This window comes from Taudactylus pleione, unplaced genomic scaffold, assembly GCF_031769625.1.
Source record: "Taudactylus pleione unplaced genomic scaffold, aTauple2 ptg000360l, whole genome shotgun sequence".
Classification (NCBI taxonomy): Eukaryota; Metazoa; Chordata; class Amphibia; order Anura; family Myobatrachidae; genus Taudactylus; species Taudactylus pleione.
The window spans coordinates 4,647,301-4,670,445 of record NW_028284761.1 but is presented as its reverse complement, the minus strand read 5'-3'; the positions used below and the strand labels follow the sequence as shown (position 1 = coordinate 4,670,445).

General features: G+C 44.4%; 1 protein-coding gene across 1 annotated transcript in view; it reads right to left on the bottom strand.

The window, feature by feature from the left end:
- The window catches only part of CSMD3 (CUB and Sushi multiple domains 3), a 1,208,248-nt gene that overhangs the window by 71,878 nt on the left and 1,113,225 nt on the right, over window positions 1-23,145 (bottom strand). The window contains exon 58 of the mRNA XM_088444368.1: window positions 13,903-14,085. Within this exon, the coding sequence (XP_088300494.1) occupies window positions 13,903-14,085 (183 nt within the window). The remainder of the gene's footprint in view (window positions 1-13,902; window positions 14,086-23,145) is intronic.

Here is a 23,145-nt window from a genome sequence, read left to right as displayed (position 1 = left end):
CAACAATGTGCCTCAGGCGAGACACTAACTCCATCTGAAAACTTTTTTTTTAGCCCACAACATTGGTGCCTCTACTCTATGTAATTGTTGGTTCACATTAGTGTAATATTTATCACATTTAATCCAAAATAACCTCCCATTTGCATTCAGTCAGTTCTCATGAAAGTGAAAAAACGACTTCTGCTGCTAGCACGATGCAAGCTCATGTCCCAAGCTACCCTCCCTGTGTCAGTTTGGAGCATATTGTAGCAAGTTGAATGAAACTTTGTTCTATATATGTAATACTGCACTCTTTCTGCACCTATTTCACGGGAACCTCATATCACTCCTTGGCACTGTTAGAGGACCCTGGAGCTCATTCAGACCCGCTCGCTAGATGCGTTCGTCCACACCCAGGTAATGCAAATCCAGTGCATGGCCACTCGTGATGTCAGTAGTGGACTTACTGCTCTATTAGACCTGAGACCCTACCACAGGTTCTCCTCGCAAACCCGAAGGTCGCGATAATCGCGACCATCTCCTGCCTGCTCGCACTAGCTGTGGGTGGGCACCCACAGCTTTGCGAGCCGACAGGAAAAAAAAATTCCTCCACAACCTGATTCAGAGCGTGCGTTTGCAAACAGCGAGCGCCTCTGAATCAGGCCCTGTGTCCAAAGACACTGCATTTCCGACATTAGATGTACCATACGCGCAGCATCGGGTCGCATCACCAAAACTTTCACCAGCTCTATGGCAGTTTGTCCATCCGGATATGGCCTCCTATGTCAGCCGTTCTGCATCCCTGGGCACAGCTACTGTCAAAGACATCACGACGATATGCCCACGTTGATTTTGCAATCCCACATTACCCCACAAGAACACCCTGCTATAATTCCAAGCCCCTGCATCTGAATCTGTACTGCGTCTCTGTGCACAGCACATCAGGACATATGCACGGTGTAACTCAAACGCATGCGCAGTACAAAGCCTCCTGCTTCTCACTACTGCCCCCTGCATTCCACCACAGCATCCTATATTTCACCACAGCACCTGCATCTCACCACAGCCCCCTGCATTTCACCACAGCATCATATATTTCACCACAGCCCCCTGCATCTCACTACAGCATCATATATTTCACCACAGCCCCTGCATCTCATTCCTGCTTCTCACCACAGCACCCTGCATCACACCACAGGCCCCTGCATCTCGCCACAGCCCCCTGCATCCCACCACAGCATCATATATTTCACCACGGCATCATATATTTCACAACAGCCCCTGCATCTCACTACAGCATCATATATTTCACCACAGCCCCTGCATCTCACTCCTGCTTCTCACCATAGCCCCCTGCATCACACCACAGTCCCCTGCATCCCACCACAGCGTCCTGCATCTCACCACAGCCCCCTGCATTTCACTACAGCATCAAATATTTCACCACAGCCCCTGCATCTCACCACAGGCCCCTGCATCTCACCACAGCGTCCTGCATCTCACCACAGCCCCCTGCATTTCACCACAGCATCATATATTTCACCACAGCCCCTGCATCTCACCACAGCCTCCTGCATCTCACCACAGGCCCCTGCATCACACTACAGGCCCCTGCATCACACCACAGGCCCCTGCATCTCACCACAGCATCCTGCATCTCACCACAGACCCCTGCATTTCACTACAGCATCAAATATTTCACCGCAGCCCCTGCATCTCACCACAGGCCCCTGCATCTCACCACAGCGTCCTGCATCTCACCACAGCCCCCTGCATTTCACTACAGCATCATATATTTCACCACAGCCCCTGCATCTCACCACAGCCTCCTGCATCTCACCACAGGCCCCTGCATCACACCACAGGCCCCTGCATTACACCACAGCCCCCTGCATCCTACCACAGCCCCCTGCATCTCACCACAGCGTCCTGCATCTCACCACAGTCCCCTGCATTTCACCACAGCCCCTGCATCTCACCACAGCCCCCTGCATCTCAGTCCTGCTTCTTACCACAGCCTCATGCATCACACCACAGGCCCCTGCTTCTCACCACAGACCCCTGCTTCTCACCACAGTCCCCTGCATCACACCACAGTCCCCTGCATTATACCACAGCCCCCTGCATCTCACTCCTGCTTCTCACCACAGCCTCATGCATCTCACCACAGGCCCCTGCATCTCACCACAGCCTCCTGCATCTCACTCCTGCTTCTTACCACAGCCTCATGCATCTCACCACAGGCCCCTGCATCTCACCACAGCCCCCTGCATTACACCACAGACCCCTGCATCTCACTCCTGCTTCTTACCACAGCCTCATGCATCACACCAAAGCATCTGCATCTCACTCCTGCTTCTCACCACAGCCTCATGCATCACACCACAGGCCTCTGCATCTCACCACAGCCCCCTGCATTACACCACAGGCCCCTGCATCACACCACAGGCCCCTGCATCTCACTCCTGCTTCTCACCACAGCCTCATGCATCACACCACAGGCCTCTGCATCTCACCACAGGCCCCTGCATCACACCACAGGCCCCTGCATCACACCACAGGCCCCTGCATCACACCACAGGCCCCTGCATCTCACTCCTGCTTCTCACCACAGCCTCATGCATCTCACCACAGGCCCCTGCATCTCACCACAGCCTCCTGCATCTCACTCCTGCTTCTTACCACAGCCTCCTGCATCACACCACAGCCTCCTGCATCTCATCACCACCCCCGGCATCTCACTTCTGCTTCTTACCACAGCCTCATGCATCTCACTTCTGCCCCCTGCATCTAACCAGTGTCACCACAACCCTCACTGCTGCTGCCCTGCAGCTGGCTGTGACCTTGCCACTGGGATGTGCTGGGAAGGGCAGGAGGATAATGGATGAGAGATTTGTATGGCAGTTACCGTAAGCATTATCAGCAGCATTTCCCGGGGGCTGGGGCACCTGTGCATATTTTTGCAGCCTCCATGCGCACGCCTCCCCAGCTGCCGCACATGGCGATGAGCAATGTCCCATTTGCACAATGTACCCTGTATTTCCCTGGGCTTCCTGTTGTGCTTCCTCACTGTGATGCCCCTGTACAAAAGCAGCGCTAACTTCCATGGGAGGTGCCTCCTGTTCACCGAGGGTGTGTGATTGAGCAGGAACATCACGCTGGAAAGGGAGCACTTCGCGATGGAGGAGTGGTGGCCGGAGTCCGCCTGCGGGTTCAGAGTAGGGTTGGACATCGGAATCTGATGGTTACTAACCATTGATGTTTTTGTTGCAGTGGTAGTGTTTTTTCTATTTGATGGTAGCGGTCCGATGTTTGTCACCATCGAATGGAAATTATTTAGAGAGGTTCTGACTGTTGTTTGTTTTTATTAAATTCCTGTTAGCTATGCCCCCCTGGCTCCTTCCTGAGTACTGTGTCTGCATCAGGACATCTTCATAGGTTCATTGGATGCTGTCTATCACTCTATGTTTGCCTCAGATGTGACCCTGCTCAGTCCCTGACTGCCTCCCTTTTCTAGGCTGCTGCTAAGCAACCAGGCACATTGCTATCTCTGATTGACTCAGTTTCAAATGCTCTCTTGCTGTTTCACTATGCTAGCCAACTTCTATACAGCAGCCTGGTGCAAGATTTTCTTATGTGACTCGCTTGACTAAAATTGTGATTGCTCAGCTCCCTTTTGTCACAGACGAATGGTTCTTACACCAAAACCTTCCTCGACAAATGTTGCATAGAATAGTGAAAACCCCATCAGAATCTGTCCAGTGTTTCAAGAGATTAGCCCAAACGAACAGGCAGAATCCTAAACTGGGGACTTTGGGCCTGATTCAGACCCACTCGCAAGCGGCTGTCCGCTCGCAAGTGGGTCGATGTTGTGCACTGCGCATGCGCACGACGGCGGGAGCTCCGTCGTGCGCATGCACCAGACGCGAAGAGCGAAGGACTTTCCTTCGCTCGTTGTGTCTGATCAAAGGGGGCGTGCTGTCGATGTTGATTGACAGCACGCCCCCTTTGGTGGGCATGCCGGGGGCGTGCCTCCCAGACGGGGGCGTTCCCAAGGGAACGCCTACCGTCAGAAGCCGGCCCACTGACATCACTAGTGATGTCAGTGGGAGTGATTTTGGCTCTGATAGAGCCAAAATCACTCCGGGCCTTGCGGTTGAAAAACTCAACCGCAGGCTCCGGCTCGCAGTGGCGATGGTCGCGATGTCAAGACCATCGCGGCCATCAAACTGCATGCTCGTATAGGCTGTGGGTGGTGACCCACAGCTATACGAGCGTCCAGGAGGACGCTCCATAATTATGGAGGGCGGCCCTCATTCAGAGCGTGCGCTCTGCTCAGAGCATACGGCTCTGAATGAGGGCCTTTATTTTATATAAATACAGCAGAGAGATTAACATTTACTTACATGGTGCCAGCACATTCAGTTGCGCTTTACAATTGGGAAATTAGTTTGTCCAATTTTTCTTTTAAAGAAACTAAGTTTCACCATTGTGTAGCCCATGGTAAAATGTAATCATTGCAGGAATATTGACATGTCTAATGCTTTGCAATAATGGATGTTGAGTACGTGTCTGGATGGAGAATGTGTATTTCATTATTGAATGTGTTGTGACAAGGTTTTCCTGGATATTTGATGTGGATGCCATGCCAGTCACTGCATAACACTGTTATTACTGAGTTATCTAACTGTCTCTCCTGTTATTGGCATCTTAATAGCGCAGCAGGTAAATAAGCATCCATAATACATTTCACTTCTTTTATTAGTGTTTTCTCCAGGCTGAATTACACTGAGAGAGGACGTACCAGTATTAGCTTATACAACTGACGGAATCCGGTAGTCGTCTCAGTGACAACTCGACACTTTAGAACAATTTTATCAGAACAGTTTCCTTAAACTTCCGTTAATAATGTAGAACTTGTATTGCCAAAGGAAACAAGTTAATAATGCAGAACTTCTATTGTCAAAATATTTTTTGGATTATTAAAACAAGATAAAAATTTCATGTGTGCTGAATTTTCCTATCACTAGGTACATTGTTTGATGCATTCTGTGGTTAAAAAAATAAACTATATGATTTATTTAACTATTAAAAACATGGTAAGAACACACAAATACACACATCAAAATTGTTTGGCATGTACAGTATATATTATGTCTTATTGTCATGTATGTTAAGCAACATTTATGACGTTTTCAAAGTAAATTTCATATAAATAGAAACATCTGATTAAAAAAACTGAATTCTATTTTTTGCCATTTTATATATAACTATGTAAAAAAAAATACTGTTTTGCTGCTCTAAGTGCCCCTACAGAATATTTAGGGGCACATTTACTAAAGTGAGAGTTTTTAGAAGTGAGTTTTAAAAGTGATGTTGCCCATAGCAACCAATCAGACTCTAGCTATTATCTTCTAGAAGGTGCTAGTTAAATGTTAAGTAGAATCTGATTGGTTGCTATGGGCAACATCACTTTTAAAAAACTCCCTTTTTAAAACTCTCACTTTAGTAAATTTACCCCTTACTGTTTTGTGGATACTTTTTAAGCAATAAGTATGATTTATACACCAATTTGGCATTATACACATAATTATTTGAACTTTGTTAATCTATTTGTGTCCGACTATAACTAAAGGTGTGCATGCAGTGCCACACAGGGGGCAAGGCCACGTGGACGGCACCATCGCTGCCCAGTAGCACCTGTATTATGGCTTGCAGGGTTCCTCCCTGCAGCCTGTAGATCCACTGGGGAACTGCCCTGTGAGTCCTTAGGAAGCTGTGAAGACTCAGTTCCTGCCCCCGGCAGTGGCCTGGCCCCCTCTACGTGATGTCATAATGTCACATGAGCAAGGTCTGCAGCTCTGATTTGTGTAGAGGAATCTGGTTGTTATTATTAAGCGGACTATTATTTCCAATAGGGTCATTAGGTTCATAACTATGTGAATTTACAAATATAACAAACGTTGATTAAGACACAAACATTATAGTAAGCCTATTCCAGGTATTTGTATGAACAAATATCAAATTAAGCAGCTAACAGTGGCACCCTGTGACATAATGACATAAATTCTAACAAACAGAAAATACTCCTGTGGTTTCTAACGTAGTACATGAAAATGTGCTCTTTTGTGTGCAACCAGAAAAAACAACAAAAAAACTGGTATACCTGTTATACCTTCTAATTAACTAGTAATAATACAAAACTAAACAGCTCAATGTTACTACTCTGCAGTCCACTTGGCGATTTACTGTCCCATCCCTCAGCTCCCTTGTCACTCCAAGCTGCTTGAGAGTCTTGCCTGTACCCGCATCACACACTTTCTCTCCTCATACATCTTATTATAGCAGGGGTGGGGAACCGTTTTTATGCCGAGGGCCGTTTTGATATATATATATACTGTAACATTATTCACAGGCCCCCGCTGCAGGCCACGCTCCCTCCATGTGACGTCACACGGGGGCGGGGTCACAATCGCCGGTGATTACAGCAATGCCCGGAGCATCCTGAGGATGCTCTGGGGAGCTGTAAGGGCAGCGCTGTGACTGTCTGAAGCATCTTAAGGATGCTCCAGGTGGCACTGCTGTATAGATTCTGGCTGCAGGGTGCCACTCTAGGCAACCTGCTAGCCAGATGAGGCTAGCACAGAAAAGCTCAGAGGGCCAGACCAAATGACTCTGTGGGCCTTATACGGCCCCCGGGCCTGGGGTTCCCCATCCCTGTATTATAGCCACCTTAGTCAGACTTCCATTCCCAACACTCCACAGAGACTGCACTGACTGAGGAGGTGAGTGATATGATCATTGCTGTCTAAAGACCATCACTTGCTTCTGAATGTCCTGGATCTCTGTTGCATGTGACACTGTGACCACTCTCCTCTCATACAAAAGCAACATTCCCTTCACGGCATTGTCCTATCCTGGTTCCCATCCTACTTCTCATATCACTATTTTCTTTGTTTGTGTCTCTGTATCCACCTCCTCTCTGCTTCCTCCATCAGTTGAAGACTTCAAGGTTCAGACCTCAGCTCTTCTCAATCTTTACCACGTCTCTAGCAAAAAGAATCAGCTATTTTGGATTTCCGTATCATCTGTATGTGGATAAATATCCAAACCTATTTATCTTCTCCAGATCTCTCACCATCCATGTTGGCCTATGTTACTGCCCGTCCTTCTGCCATTTCATCTTGGATGCCATCTCTCCACCTCAAGCTCAGTCTTTCAAAAACAGTGTTAATAATGTTTCCACCAAACAATAGTAGTTACGGAACAGACATCTCTATTTTTGTTGACAACATGACACTAACCCACCCAACGCGGTGCTCCAGAGAGATAAGTATAATTATTGGGTGTGCAGTGTGAGCCCCCTTGCACCTATTATAGACACGCCAGTGACACATACAGACACACAAATATTGGTGCATTCTGCAACATTATGTCACAGTGGTATGTGCAGCAGGTGGTAATGGGAACCATTGTGGTTTGATGCACAACATCGCTTGACAAAATCTGCTAATGAAGCCTAACCCATAAACACTTGTTTTATTTGTATTTCCAACAAATGCTTTACACTCTCATCTATTTTCCATGTAACAAAGAACTACCTTAAATGTGATTGATGATAGCGCATAAATCAACGGTGATAGAACATTCTACAAGCGGTGACATAATTAATTTGTTTTTCAATTATGCTTAGAGGATTTGTAAACCATGAAACGATAAAATGGTCCAGAAGTGTTGTTAAATATTGAATGATTTTGCCACAAATAGTCTACTTCAAGTTCAATTCTTTGTATCGCGGTTGCTGCTAATAGTCCATCTAGGACTGAGGGCCAGATTCAGACCCGCTCACGAGCGAAGGACGCTCGCAAGCGGGTCGATGTTGGTCAAATGCTCATGCGCACGACGGAGGGAGCTCCGTCGTGCGCATGCGTGAGACTCGGCGAGCGATGAGGAATACGTTGCTCGGAGTCTCGCACCAAAGGGGGCGTGCTGTCGATGGTGACTGACAGCACACAACCTTTGGTGGGCGTGGCTGCCAGACGGAGGCGTTCCCATGGGAACGCCTACCGTCTGAGTCCGGCCCCACTGACATCATTAGTGATGTCAGTGGGAGTGATTTTGGCTCTGATAGAGCCAAAATCTCTCCAGGGCTTGCGGCAGCGAGACCCTACTGCAGGGTCTCGTCGCAAGCCCGATGGTCGCGATGGTCCTGACCATCGCGACCATCATCATGGACGCTCGCATAAGCTGTGGGTGGTAACCCACAGCTATGCGAGCGTCCAAGAGGCCGCTCCATTTTTAGGGAGGAGGGCCCTGATTCAGAGCGAGCGCTCTGGTCAGAGCGTTCGGCTCTGAATCAGGCACTGAATCGGGAGTGTACACTTGCTATTATCAGTCTAATAAAATGTGTAAAGTATTTGTACACCAGTGTTACTGTCTGTAAATTTGTTAACATGGTAAAATGTTGCACATTGTTCTGGGTCAGCTCATTTCAAGGTATTTTGGCCGATGTGATGAAAAGCTTGAAACACACAAAAGGCTATGGGCCTGATTCAGAGTTGGGAATGGAGTGAGATATCTCTCTCAACTGATCATCTTGGTGACACCATGCTGCACTGCAGGGGGGGCAGATTTAAAATGTGCAGAGAGATTAGATTTGGGAGTGACGTGTCCAAACTGACATCTAAATAGACCAGTAATAATATAGCTGTGCAGTATTTGTGGGCTACATGTAAAAGCAGCCAGTATTTACCCTACAAATTATGTATTTACACCCCTTGCTTTGCAACATGGTTTGTCCAGGTACACAGTTAAGTGCTATATCTCTCTCTATTCCCAACTCTGAATCAGGCAAATTGCGACTGTCTGTATTACGAGTCACTTTAAGTATACTAACTACAGTATATGTCATTTTAAGTTTAAATGAAGTGAAACCAAGCAATATTGTAAAATATAAAAGGGGTCATTTTAAATAATGAAGGGGGGGATTTTAAAACATTAGTAGATTGTACTTAGAAGTGACTTTTAGTTCTTTCTTTCTAATCTAGCGTATTCACGTTTATCCGCAACATGCAAAGTTAGGGGCAGATTCCAAGGACTAGTCATTGGCCATTATCAATAAAGTAGATGCCCAATATTTGCAATTTGTAAATGAGCCTTAATGATTGTAAAACACTGGGATTGATGCTCTAGTTGGATCATTCATGCATACTTTCCAAAGATGTCCAGGAGACTCTCAAAACTCAGGTGGCTTTTCCCTAATGAAGGGGGGTGGCCCTGCGGTATGATGATGTGATCATGGCGCCATAGTCTCTGTATTGCTGACGTGGAAGTCCCTTTCCAGAGGAGGCAGCCAAGAAGTCATCAAGATTGAGATGGATGAAAGTTGGGCTCATGCTGCTCCCACATTTCGTACATGGAAACAAATACGTAAAGTCAGGGGCGGACAGACCTGGTTACAGCTGGGAAGCTGCACATTTCTGGTGCGCCTCCATCCGCTTTTCTCTCCCCTCCCTCTCTCCTTTCTTCAGTGCATGCCGAAGGCAAGGCGGGTGGGTCGGGGTATTCTGCTCTGCATCCTGCAGGAAGCCTGGCGCCCTACACGCCAGCAAACTGTACTCTGCCTAATCAATGAATTTGAGGTGTAGTGACACCAGCGCTGATGGAATAGTAAATGAATAAAAGCGATCTCTGAATATCAGTGGCAGACTGAATTTATTGAATATGTATCACAATAAAAACAAGACAAGTATAATAAAATGGCAGAGATCAAAGTGCATACAGTATAGCAGCAAATACAATGACCATGCAATGAACAATATCATGGATAAATAAATATAAGGTGCACGAAGTTCCAATGTGGTAGAGCAATCAGATTAGCTCCATTAGTGTCACAAATACAATGAAACAATAGTCTATACCAGAAAATGTTGGTGGGTGTCACTCCGGGTGAAAGAACAGGGGTTCCGGACACCACCCTCTTCCAGACACTCACAACCTTATATATAGGTAATAGATAGAGGATAACCGCACGTCAACGCCAACGCGTTTCGAGCTGGATGGCACTTTGTCAAGGCTGTGAGTGCCAGAAACAGGGTGGTGTCCGGAACCCCTTGTTTTCACCCGGAGTGACACTCACCACCATTTTCTGGTTTCGACTATTGTTTCATGTTATTTGTGACACTAATGGAGCTAATCTGATTGCTCTACCACATTGGAACTTCGTGCACCATGATATTGTTCATTGCATGGTCATTGTATTTGCTGCTATACTGTATGCACTTTGATCTCTTCCATTTTATTATACTTGTCTTGTTTTTATTGTGATACATATTCAATAAATTCAGTTTGCCACTGATATTCAGAGATCGCTTTTAATCAGTTACTATTCCATCAGCGCTAGTGTCACTACACCACATATTCATTGACTTATACCTTCTCAGGCAAGGGATATCCCCAAGTTAGTCAATACCAGCTGCTTTTGGGGTGCGGTCAGGGGGATGTAGTTCATTTACAGGTGGCCAGGATGCAGACCGTCGCAATCCTGACCCGGGACTAAAGATAGGCATCAAAATCCCAACTCCTATCTTTAGCCCAACGACGAAATCCTGACAGCCAACATCCCGAACGAAGGTAAGCGGGACCCTGTAAGATGTTAGCTGCGGGGAGGGAGGATCAGTTTTAGGGGCCCCAAGGGGAGATAGGGTTAGGGACCCCCCGGGGAGGGTTAGGGTTAGGCTACGGGTAGGGGGGGATAGGCTTAGGCACTCTAGGGGGGGAGGTTAAAGCTAGGCATCACCACCAGGAGGGTTAGGTTTAGAGTGCGGAAAGGAGGGTTAGGGTTAGGCACCACCAAAGGAAGGTTAGGGTTAGGCATCACCGGGGGGAGGTTAGGGTTAAACACCACTAAGGGAGAGTCAAGGTTAGGGGGGGAGAGGGATAGGGGTAGGCTACTTACCACCCCTGTCGGCAACTTCAGGCTTCCAGCGTCGGGATATGAACCAGTCGCTGAGATTTCATATCCATTCCGCGCTCAGGAACTTACCACTTACCTGTATGTACTCTGCTTAATGGTCGGGTCGGAGCTGTTTATAGCCTCTTGCATGTGGAGTTGTAGCATCTTACAGTGCACCATCCCATGACACATTTGCTTGGTTTGCAACTAGTCATGATTATCATTGCACACATGTACTGCCCTATACTACAGTATGTACAAAACATAAGCCTGGAAACAGGCATATCTAACCTTATGTGCAACTTTGCATAGCTTATATTCACACCCTCAGTGAGCTTTTCCTATGTGAGAATACACTTTTACAGCCCAGCTAAGCCTCTTGATTAGTTTGCGTACGATATGGATAAAATCTCAGCCCATACTTGCATAGAGTGCTGAGTCATGCACTGTGCAAAAATACACAGGATATGCTCTATCAGCAGGCATTCATTCAACTAGACGCTTTGGGGGCGATTCAATTCAGCGTAAATTGAATAGCGTCGGGAGGGAGCTCCCGGAACTATTCAATTCAGCACACTGTTTAGTTGGACTAATGATTTCTTCTCGCACCCTCCTGGGGGTGCGAGGAGAATTTCGAGTAAAGTGCTGGCTGCGAAGCTATTTTCCAGCTTAGCGCGGCGCTAACAGCTTCTTGGCCGGCACTTTAGTCAGAGAATGCCGGCTCTCGCAATTAAACTCCCAGGTTAAGTCACGAGAACCGTCATTCTCTGACTTAACTACTTCCCGACAAAGTAAACATTGCGGTGAATGGAATAGCTCCCTCCCGGCGCTATTCAATTGTCGCTGAATTGAATCGCCCCCTTTATTATTTTCCTTGGACCTCCTTTTCCTGTAGATCTTATTAGTCTCTGTTTTGGAGGTATGTTATGGTAGCTTGAAAATGGGGAGTGGAGATCCGAACGCAGGCGTGCTTAAAGGTCAAAACGGGCGTTTTACGGGTGTGCATAATTAATACAGCAGCGCCATTGACCACGTCACTGGGTTTTTTTTTAGCCAGAACTGCTCGCAAAATTGTGGTAGCAAAAACCAACCACAAGAATAGCTAGCAGCTCATACCCTGTTCGATGTACTCGATTAATCTAATAAATAGCGGACATGACGTAGGATGCGAGCGGCCAGGGGGCGTATTTTTTAAAAAAACGACCGCAAGTTTTGTTCGCACGTTCAGACATAGAGGCATAAACAGACCGCAAAGAGCGAACGGTTCATTTGAATAGCCACCCCTATTTTCTGGACGAATGACCGCAAATAGGGTCCGGCTCTGAATCAGGCCCTAAGTGCATAACATCGACACAATATACAGTTTAAAAGCACATTTTATGAAAACCAAAAAGAAGCTTTCTTTTTTGTTATATTAGGTAGTGGTTTGATAAATGGAGGTAGTTTTTTTTTTTTTGCTTTAAACTCTTTTGAGCAGGAATCAATTATCGAATCCATTTTCAACTCAAATTCAACAATCTGGGGTATTGCAGAGGCACAACGTAAAGTGCAATGACAAATCTGCCATTATGTTGATTACAGCTTAGGTGAAATAGAAATGAATGGTTAAGCCAGGCTGGCCTTGTTCTCTAAGGATTTATAACAGATTTCCCGTCCTTTTCAATATCTGCTTAAGAGCAGCGGTGGAACCGTTTGTCAGACAGGATGTAAGAGGTAGATGTGAAAAATAAACCACCTTATATAAAAGGAGATGAAAATCTTGTTGAGGAGCTACAGCCCGCAGAGATAAAGAGAATGCAAAACCCAAATGACATCAGGAAAAGACGTGGCGCACAATGCGGAGAGCGTATTCCTTCATAAATCGCTCAGGAAATTGTGCCAACTCCACAAAATACTTATAACAATGTTAAAGATATTCCTCTTGTAATTAATTCTATGGCTGCATTCACAAGTCAACCTAAACCCTCTACAGGGGTTAAAACTGTGCTTTCCAGAGCAGCGCTGTTAATCTTTATGGCTGTGGGTGTTTTTTGGTGCCATTAACGGATATATTTATAGCTGTTTATAGCGTTGCTAATCAGGGGTCTATGGCCGGAGAACTCAGTTACTCAAGTTAATCCCTACTCATGGCGCATCATTGCCGGCAATAAAATCTGCACCATCTGCACAATTTCCCAAAATAGTGGACGCCTACTCATGTTGCTGTTCCTGGAACCCAAACTGGGATGTTAGTAACAGAACGTTCTCTAACGCAGCCAAAAAATGTTTTCACGGTTCCAGACTGTGCAGCTTGTGACTATAACGTTCCTTTACCTTTAATCTCACTGTCATAACAAAAAAGAAGAGGGCCACATGGATGATACTATTAATTACTACCAGAGTGGAATATCATTAAAAATATTTTGTCACAGGATAGAATCTACAGAGGTTGTCAGGAAATGGGGGGGATTCAAATCACATCTTGCCTGTGGGCTGCCTGATACACAGATGACAAACAAGAACTGTTCATTTATCTCAATTTAAAAAGCACAGAACAAAAAAAATATTAAAATAAGCCTGATTGGTACAGATTCGGAAGGCTATGTACAATGTTATAAAAACAACTTGTGTTATAAAGAATACATTAAATTGTGTGTTTGCATATTTATCTAGAGCACTGCTTGAAATTTCTACATAGTGTTGCATTTATTAGAAATAGTGGGAGCTGCCATAAAGTTTTTGTGGTCTACGGAAATTTTAATATCTTCCGTTGACTCCAATGAAATAGCTCCCCCTGCTGGCCTGTTTGTGTGCTATGCACAATGAAACAATTGCTGTTGTAAACGTGGAAAATAAGTCAGTCAGAAGGATTGTAACAGTGATGTGGTCTTTGTCTGCCATTATTGGGTTGTACTGTATATTCTTGACAATCTACTGTATATACAATAGGAATCAGGTTACGTTAAATTGCAATTTGAATAGGGATTTACCTTTACATTCTGGTTGCTTTCCTGTCCACGTCCCATTGCTCAGACACGTTCGTTCTTGTGCCCCAAGAATTACATAGCCAACATCACAGTTAAATCTCAATGTACTCTTTGTTCTTAATTCCGTCCCTTCCCTGGTGCCATGATTAGGCACGCCGGGATCTCCGCACCAACCCGTAGCATCACCTGGAAGTGAAGAATGTATTTGTTATACAGACTGAGATAGATGTGGGGGAGCATATACTTGCTACCATAAATTATACATGTATTAGAAACTACCTGAGACTTTTTGGTAGAAACTACCGTGGACTTTTTGGACCATACCAAAAATTCTGGTCACAGAAAAATAAATTTTTCCTTAATGAACCATGACATCATGACATGGAAATTAGAACTCGCTGTTTATTTAGATCGTATTACAACAGTCCCTTGCTATCTATTATGCTACAGTATGTCCAAACCAATTGTCGGCGGGGGATCTTCTTGACCTACTGGGGCATGTCCCATTATCGGTACAAGGTATGTTTCCCAAATGAGTTATCCTGTTGATTTTAAATATGGTCTTGGTATGCTGGTTACCATTCACTTGTAGGGAAAAGAGAGCATAATGTTTACCAGCACCTCTGACCACCATCCCAGAAGCTACTGATTAATATCTAATCTCCTGTAATGGGTGGAGATAAGTTGGAGAAACACCCATGATCATCTCTACTGCCAGGTCCTGACTGCTGAGAGTATCTACTTATTTTGTTTGGAAAATGGGGAATGGGGGGTGGGTACTGTGTTCTAACTTAGTGCCCCCTCCCTTCTTTATCAATCCAAAAAATTATGCTTGGTTTACATCGGAGTAAAAAAAAAAATCATATACAAGTTTAAAAATGTCAATTGTTACCCGAGTGTAGCAACAATTTAGTTCTGTTACTATAGAGAAATTCAATTGTAGCAAGATTCTTATGCTACTAATATTCATCCATAGTCCAGAGAGACCCATTGTCAGTGCGCAATATGAAGCATCTTACCATACAAAGTCATGCACCATGGCATAAGGCAAGATGCAGGAGACCCAAAACCATGATAACATTACAATGACATCACCTTAGCACTGAAATACCTTATTGTTAAACCCCCTCAATGTGTTTTAACAAATCACATGACATAGCTGTTCCTGTAAGCATTGGAATAATGCTAGAATCAGAATACATTTGCTGTATTTTATGACAGCTACTGAGCTTGTTTTTGTAAAATAATTGGGGGGATTAAGTATTTACTTTGTTACTTCACAATGAGCCGCACAATTGTCAGTTCATGTAGCAGGTTTCCGGCTCAAACTGTGAAAACAGATTGTTTATATCTTAGCTAAGGACCCACATAACACAATTTAAAAGGAGGCCTTGTTTTGCCATGATCCTTAACTTGGGACAACGGATTTCTCAGAACTGAAATATCAAATTGGCCACAATGGAAATATAAATATATAGGTTAGTATACAGTATAAGGATATTTTTTTTTAGTAAATCATTTTTTACTTAGTGTATCTTGTTTATTATTTTGAATCTTGCTTATTATTTAGCCACAATCAAAGTTTTAATGTACTAAAGTAGTATAATGAGTTATAATGCTCACATAAGGCAGAATGTGATATAATTATATTATCTTCTATGAACAGCGCCCCCCCTCCCACACCTCAGTAATTGTAGGAAATTATTAAAAATAACATCATCATCACAACAAATAATCTCTTAGATACAAAAGTCATTTTATTTTACCAAGATTTTAGAAACCGAGGGGAAATATAATAAACCTTGGAGAGAGATAATGTGGAGAGAGATAGGTTTATACTTTATCAGCTCCTAGCTGCCGTGTTGCAGGCTACGCTTGAAAAATGACAGTTAGGAGCTGATCGGTTGGTTCTTTATCGCTCCACTGTATCTCACTCCAATATTTGATACATCTCCCCCTGTGTTATTTAAATAATACTGTTTCAATGCAATGTAGGCAGGGTCCTAGATCTGACTGCACAGGCAGATATAAATACATTGGTGTTTATCACAAAGGGCTACACTTATTAAACCACAAACTGTAGGACATTATTATTTTTTTTATATATTATTTACTTCTCAATCCCATTCTTACAGATATACACCTGTAATGTCCCATCGCTGCTTAGTGGACTGTGCCCTGTGGTTAATGGGATAGAGAGTACCACCACTGGCCACAATCCCGGAGAGGCTCTAATACTGGTTCTGGAACCACATTTGGGTATGGCATGTATGAGTCAAATACACATTCAGCTGTCCATAGCTTTGACCTTGTCTAGTGGTCAATCAGAGCTATGCTGACCCCAGCGATAAAGGTGACTATCAGAGAAAGTTACTCTAACCAGACTTAATCTGTCTAAAGAGTAGAGACGGTGAGAACAGAACACCTGAGGTTAATGATAGTGATACTGTAGGTGCCTGTAACCTGTGGGACAACTATGTATCTGGTAAGTGGGTTCCACATGTGAGGTGGAAGGAACTGAAGTGTGGTCAGTGAAGCTGCTAAGGACAGTGTGTAATATTTAGAAAACTTTGCCAAAAGTCATCGTGGCGAATGAGTGTCAGCTGCAGTGCAGGTCTTGTGGATACTGAATTATTTATTGTAACAATTGTTTAAGGACAATTATCAGGAAGATGGTCTGTAATGGGAACTCTGGCCCTGATTCAGAGCCGGACGCTCTTTCAGAGCGCTCGCTCTGAATCAGGGCGGCATTATTTTTTTTTTTGTGTCGGCCTCCTGGCCGCTCGCTAAGCTGTGGGTGACCACCCACAGCTTTTGCGAGCGGCCAGGTGATGTTGCGATGGTCGCAACCATCGGGCTTGCGACGAGACCCTTGTGGTATGGTCTCGTCAATCGCAAGCCCCAGTGAGCTTCCGGCTGTAATAGAGCCGGAAGCTCACTACTGGGGCCACCCTCAAATGGCAGGCGTTCCTTCGGGACGCCTCCGTTTGGCCAATCATAATCGACAGCCGCCCTGTTTTGGTGCGAGACCCATAGCGACGGAGCGCTCCAGCATGCGCATGCACAGTGGGGGACCGTCGACCTGCTTGCAAGCGCTGTGCGCTCACGAACGGGTCTGAATCAGGCCCTGTGCCTTTAAACCCATGATAACCTGACTTTCAGACATGTATGTGCATGTGCCCCTTACTATATACTTAACCCCAGAGCCTGGTGATACCAGAGAGCAAGACCAGAGAAAAAAAAGCAAGAGGTAGGTGCAGGTGTGGTGAGCAGGGCCAGCTTGAGGATCGTTCCGTGCGTGTGACCGGAAAACCCCTGAACTGGCGTTATTAGTAAAATCTCAGGAGAGGGAGCGGAAAGGGAAGGCGTGGAGGAGGAGAACAGGACGGAGCTGGGTTCCGAGTAGCCTAGCATCGGCCCTGGTGGTGAGCACCTACATAGCACAATGGTGTAAGAGGAGCAACACACAAAATGTAAAAAAAAATCACCATTTTTGTATATACAACTATAAATTTTATCAACTATTTGTACAATCACAAATGTTAAAATTATTTTGTATATCTAGGTTTAAAAAAAATCCAACAATATTAGAAATGTGTGAGTTAATCATAATTCCAATTCTACACAAAAATCATCTGTACGAATGTGCCTCTCCCTCCCTCCCTGTCTTGTGCCTCCTGCTTACAGGGTTTTGCTTTGGACCAACTAGATGATGATGGTGACTCTCCTGTGGCCATTTATCATTAGCACAGTAAACACCCTCTTTCCATTTCATGTGATATTCCAAGTTTAATTTATGTTCAAGAATACTGTATTTATCGAATTCCCCTCTCTGTCATGATCCCCCAAGGCTCTTTTCCTGACCAATTTCTTTTCTGTCTTTACATCTCCACTCTTGGTAAAATCCTTCAGCCTTCCTTCAGTTTCACCTTTTTGGTGATGACGACTAATCTAATCTACATTTCCCCCTCTGACCTCTCACCTTCTTTCCTCTATTGCTCGTTTAATTGCTTCTCTGCCATCAACCCACGGATGGCTGAAAGCCACCACATGGTCAAGATAACCAAGACTGATCTTGTCGTCTTTCCATTATTCAATATCATATCCCATCCCCCAGTTTCTCGCAAAGTTGATAATGCCAACCTCACTCCTATTCCACAAGAACACTGCCTAGTGGTCATCGCTGACGCTTCCCTCAACTTCTCTCATCCCATCCAGCCCCTAATGCAATTGTGTCCGCTCTACCTTTCGATTATTATCATGGTTAATCCGTTCCTCTGCCTCATCATGACCCTTGGCCATGTTTTTATGATCTCCCACCTTGATTACAGAAATGTCCTCTCCTCTGGCCTACCTGTCCCTGATGAAGTATGTCTTGTATGCCGGCATTGCAGCTAAATGTCCTATCCTGACACCCTTCTTCTGCTCCATCTTCCTGCAAAGTCCCCTAGAACTGACCTCATATATAAACCCATCTACAATGCCTCCCCATCCTATATTTCCAACCTTCTCAAGAAGAACTCCCTCAATCGCCAACACCATTCTGCTAATAACCTCCATTCCTATCACCACCTCTCACTCCACCTTCCAGGACTTCTCCACACCGCTTCCTACATTGTAACTCCCAGCTACTGGCCCACCTATATTCTTATATCTCATTCTAATGCACTGCACCTGTTTGTTCTCGTGCTCCCATATATACTTGTATGATGTAACCGGCACGTATAGGTTTTGTGCATTGCTGACGTCCGGCGCTGCTGAATCTGAGGTGCTTCATAAAACTGTTAATGATAATGATCTGAATGTTTATAGTATAGGTGACATTTCAGCTAAATTCACAATTCACAAATTCACATTCAACTAGTTAAATTTAAAAATATTTTGTTTTACATTCCAATATATTTCTATTATTATTTTATCTCCCAACTATCTGTCCATTTATGTGCAGCTATAGCCTAAAAAGACTATGGGCCTGATTCACTACTGATCACAACTGCGATTATGCCAGCGATGGGCCGATTGTTGCGTTGTGTGCATGCGTGTGCATTGCAGTGCGCGTACGCAAACCGCCCACTGTGATCAGGACTGCAATCGCAGTGACTACGCAGACCCATCGCAGAGTGATTGACAGGAAGTGCCGTTTGTAGGAGGTGATGGGGGGGGTCGCTGAAACGCAGGCGTGCCAGGGCATTTGAACGCCGTTGCAGAGGCATGATTTAATTAGCCACTGCAATGCCGTATTCAGCCTGAGTACTCACAGCGTGCGATGAAGTTAGCAATTCCTGAGTAAGGTCAGAGCTTGTGCAAGTGTGCGTGAGGCTGCGATGGTACTCTATGTTACCGATGGTTTCGCAGTCTTGCTAAACATTACGGATGTGTGTAAGGTAAAGTGGGCGTCCTTATGTTGTGCTGCAACGCATAGCGATCGCAATGGATTAGCATACTATCGCAGTGAGACTGCGTGCGTAATCGCTATTGCAATCGCAGTTGCGATCGTTAGTGAATCAGGCCCTATGTATGAAGGGCTATTCGATTAAATATTTTCATTACGGAGACAAGCATATTGTATTTGTGCCTGTGCTGTCTCTGCTTACATATAAGCAGTGCTAACCATCTTAAAATCTACACTATCATATCTTGCCCCTTGTGTGACCCTTTCAGAACGAATGTCGCATGAACAGGGCATGCTCAATGGTCCGTGATACGACATTTCAATAAATGTCACCTTTGCAAATAAAGTTTAGAGAGATGAGACAACATAACGCACCTTCCTCTAGGCCGTCTGACAGTCTGCTTTGTACAAGTGAATGTTTTATGTGAGATAAAATTAGTATTGCCTTGCTTCCTTCTGCAACTGCTTGTGATATTATTTAGATCTCTTAAAAGTTTTAGATTTTTTTTGTATACAGGGTCAAAATGATGTTACCGATTTCAATGATATTTTGTACTACACTTAAGTTTATTGTAACACAGGTAAATACAATTAGTACTGATGTAAAGGAAAACTCAAGTTTCTTTCAGGCAAATTACAAAAGTTCTATGCACGCTCCATGCGTAGCACGGCACATATCAAGTCAGTAATCAAGTTCCTCCCAAACCCTTTGTTGCATGTGGGGGTCTCAGGTCTATGTCACAGTTCTTCAGAGCTTACAGCATCTGCAGACATTAGGGTCTCATTTGCAAATGTTTCCACAGAGACCACCATACAGTTTTCTGCGGGATACGAAGTTCTCGGCCTGCTCAGTAGGTGGATTTCTTAGGCCTCCTTGAGAAACTTGCTTGGACACAGGGCCCGATTCAGAGCGCTCGGAAACGGCTCAATGTTATTGCCCTGCGCATGTGTAGTGTCCGGCGTGTGCATGCGCGAGCCCCGCAGAGCGACTGAAGTTCAGTCACTCTGGGGCTCGCAACAAGACGGGGTGGCTATCGATGTTGATTGACAGCTTGCCCCGTTTTGTGAGCGGTTAGGGGGGTTGGCCGGACAAACGCAGGCGTTCGTAGGAGGGTTTACTGACATCATTAGTGATGTCAGTAGTGGACGTCCTGCTCTATTAGAGCAGGGAGTCCACTCGGGCTTGCGGCAGCTAGACCCTACCCCAGGGTCTCGTCGCAAGCCCGATGGTCGCAATAATCGCGATGGTCTCCAGCCCGCTCACACAAGCTGTGGGTGGTCACCCACAGCTTTGCGAGCGGCCTGGAGACAAAAAAAAAAACCGCCCACAGACCCAGCGAGCGGCCTGCAGCTGCAAGCGGGTCTGAATCAGGGCCACACTCCACTGCTTCTTCCCCTATTAACAGACGCCCAGTCGATCTTTGCTTGTAAATACAGCCCGTGTCTTGAAATCGTGAATACCACTTACTAATTGACTTACTGTTGGGGGGGTCTCTCCCAAATTTTGTCCGAAAATGCAGTTGAACACTCACGACAGAATTGTTTGTATGAAAATCAAGAACACAGAATTCCTTATACTCTCCGCTAGTCACCATATTCCTCAGCTGGCTCCTGACGAACACTACCGGAATCAACGCAGTACTGACTTTGGGAATTTCAAGTGATCAAGATCTTCTAAAGTCCTCCATGTTGTGTGTACCGAGAAAACACACACACACAAAAAAAAGAAATGCAAAGTTTTCTTTTAGATATAGTTCTAAACGAGATGATTCCCAATACAACAGAAGTACTCCTTTGTGTATGTAGATGGCGTACCCCAACTGCCTGTAAATGTGCAGCTCATTGAAGATAGTTTCTATGAGGTTTGTACCTTATGAGGGGAAAATCAAGCTTTTTATTTCTATAAGAGAATATCACGGAGGACTTACACTGCACAACAATGAAAATGTTTCCGATGTGAAAATAGTTACTTGTAATTGATGTCAGCATCCAAAGAGTGAATATGACATTTAAAACTCTCCGTTAGCTCTGAGCTCTGAGATATAGCCCATTTATGACGATGTAGGGGGTATTCCTAGTGAAGTGAGCAGAATGGAGAGAATCTTACCAGCAATCTGCGTTCCGCGCAGAGGGGTCGGGGCCTAATGACCCAATTAAATGAATCAGTTATTTGTCCCCTCCCCTATTCAAATATATGCGGTTTACGGGATTACCCACACAGGATAACTGTGGTGCACTGAGTGACAAGCATAGTGAGCGATTCCACCAAGACATTCCAGCAATTGAACAAAGATATCAGGGTAGGTGATCACTACTGCTGGACAGTGACAAGAGATGCCCCAGAAGAGGAGTACAAGCGACAAGCAAAGAGAAAGCACCCCCATGAATAGGCCACTATATTACATAGCACTTTCCTATGCTGTATGTTTGTTTCGTGTGCTGTATGTTTGTTTCCTATGCTGTATGTTTGTTTCCTATGCTGTATGTTTGTTTCCTATGCTGTATGTTTGTTTCCTATGCTGTATGTTTGTTCCGTATGCTGTATATTTGTTTCCTATGCTGCATGATTGTTTCCTATCTGTATGTTTGTTTCCTATGCTGTATGTTTGTTTCCTATGCTGTATGTTTGTTTCCTATGCTGCATGTTTGTTTCCTATCTGTATGTTTGTTCCGTATGCTGTATGTTTGTTTCCTATGCTGCATGTTTGTTTCCTATCTGTATGTTTGTTTCCTATGCTGCATGTTTGTTTCCTATCTGTATGTTTGTTTCGTTTTGTGTTCTTATTTGTGATTGATTGAATTATAACAACTGTTACTTATTTTCTTTCAAGAAAATATCAGATTATTTTAAAATAGCTTTTCACTATGACTATTTTACTAATGTACATACAGTATAGAGCAAGTAGTGTAGGTCAAAAACAGCTAGTAAATCATTCTGAAATCATTTTAGTTTTTCTTGACCTCAAATTAGTAATGTATGACTATTTTTTAGAAAGGAAACAAATTAAAAGTATTAATTTTTTGTACAGTGTTATTAAAGAAACCTTGATGAGCATCTTGATTGTTCCCTTCTTGTAAGTAGGGTACGCACCTATCTTGGTAGACCATCTCTAGTCACTGCCACAGATACACTGGGGGGACATAATCAAAGGAGGAGGATAAGATACCTAGATAGGAATTCCTACACTTGCGTTCATGTGAGTTGGGGTACGCCATCTACAGACACAAAGGATTACTTCTATTGTATTGGGAATCATCTTGTTTAGAACTATATCTAAGAGAAAACTTTGCATTTGTTTTTTGTTTTTTTTGTGTGTTTTCTCGGTACACACAACATGGAGGACTTTAGAAGATCTTGATCACTTGTGAAGAAGACCGTCCAATATTGAATCAAAAAGGGTCATCCTATGTTCAATATTGTTTTTGTTTTGCAATCTTTTCAAAAGCACCCATCTTGCAAAAAGAAACACTCATTACATTTCGCACAGCAAACCATACAAATTGGGAACATCATTTTGACTTACCATATATTTTATTTTGTAATGTACTTGGAGATTTGGTGCCCTAGGAAGAGGGCCCTAATTAGCCGTATTTCCTGTGTAAACAATGTGTCATTACAGAGTGTACACACTGTATGGTGCTTTGTAAATTACAATTGTATCAGCTGGCAACAGAAATGTAGAAATAGAATATCCAGTAGGATTTGTAATTTTTCAGTCATGACATTATCCTGGCTCAGGCATTTGTGTACAATTAAAAAGAAAGTATACACCTTTCCATAGCTTAGTGTGACATCGCACTCTAATATCTCCATGCCAGGAAACAAGCTCACAGCTCTAATCCTTGTCAGCTTA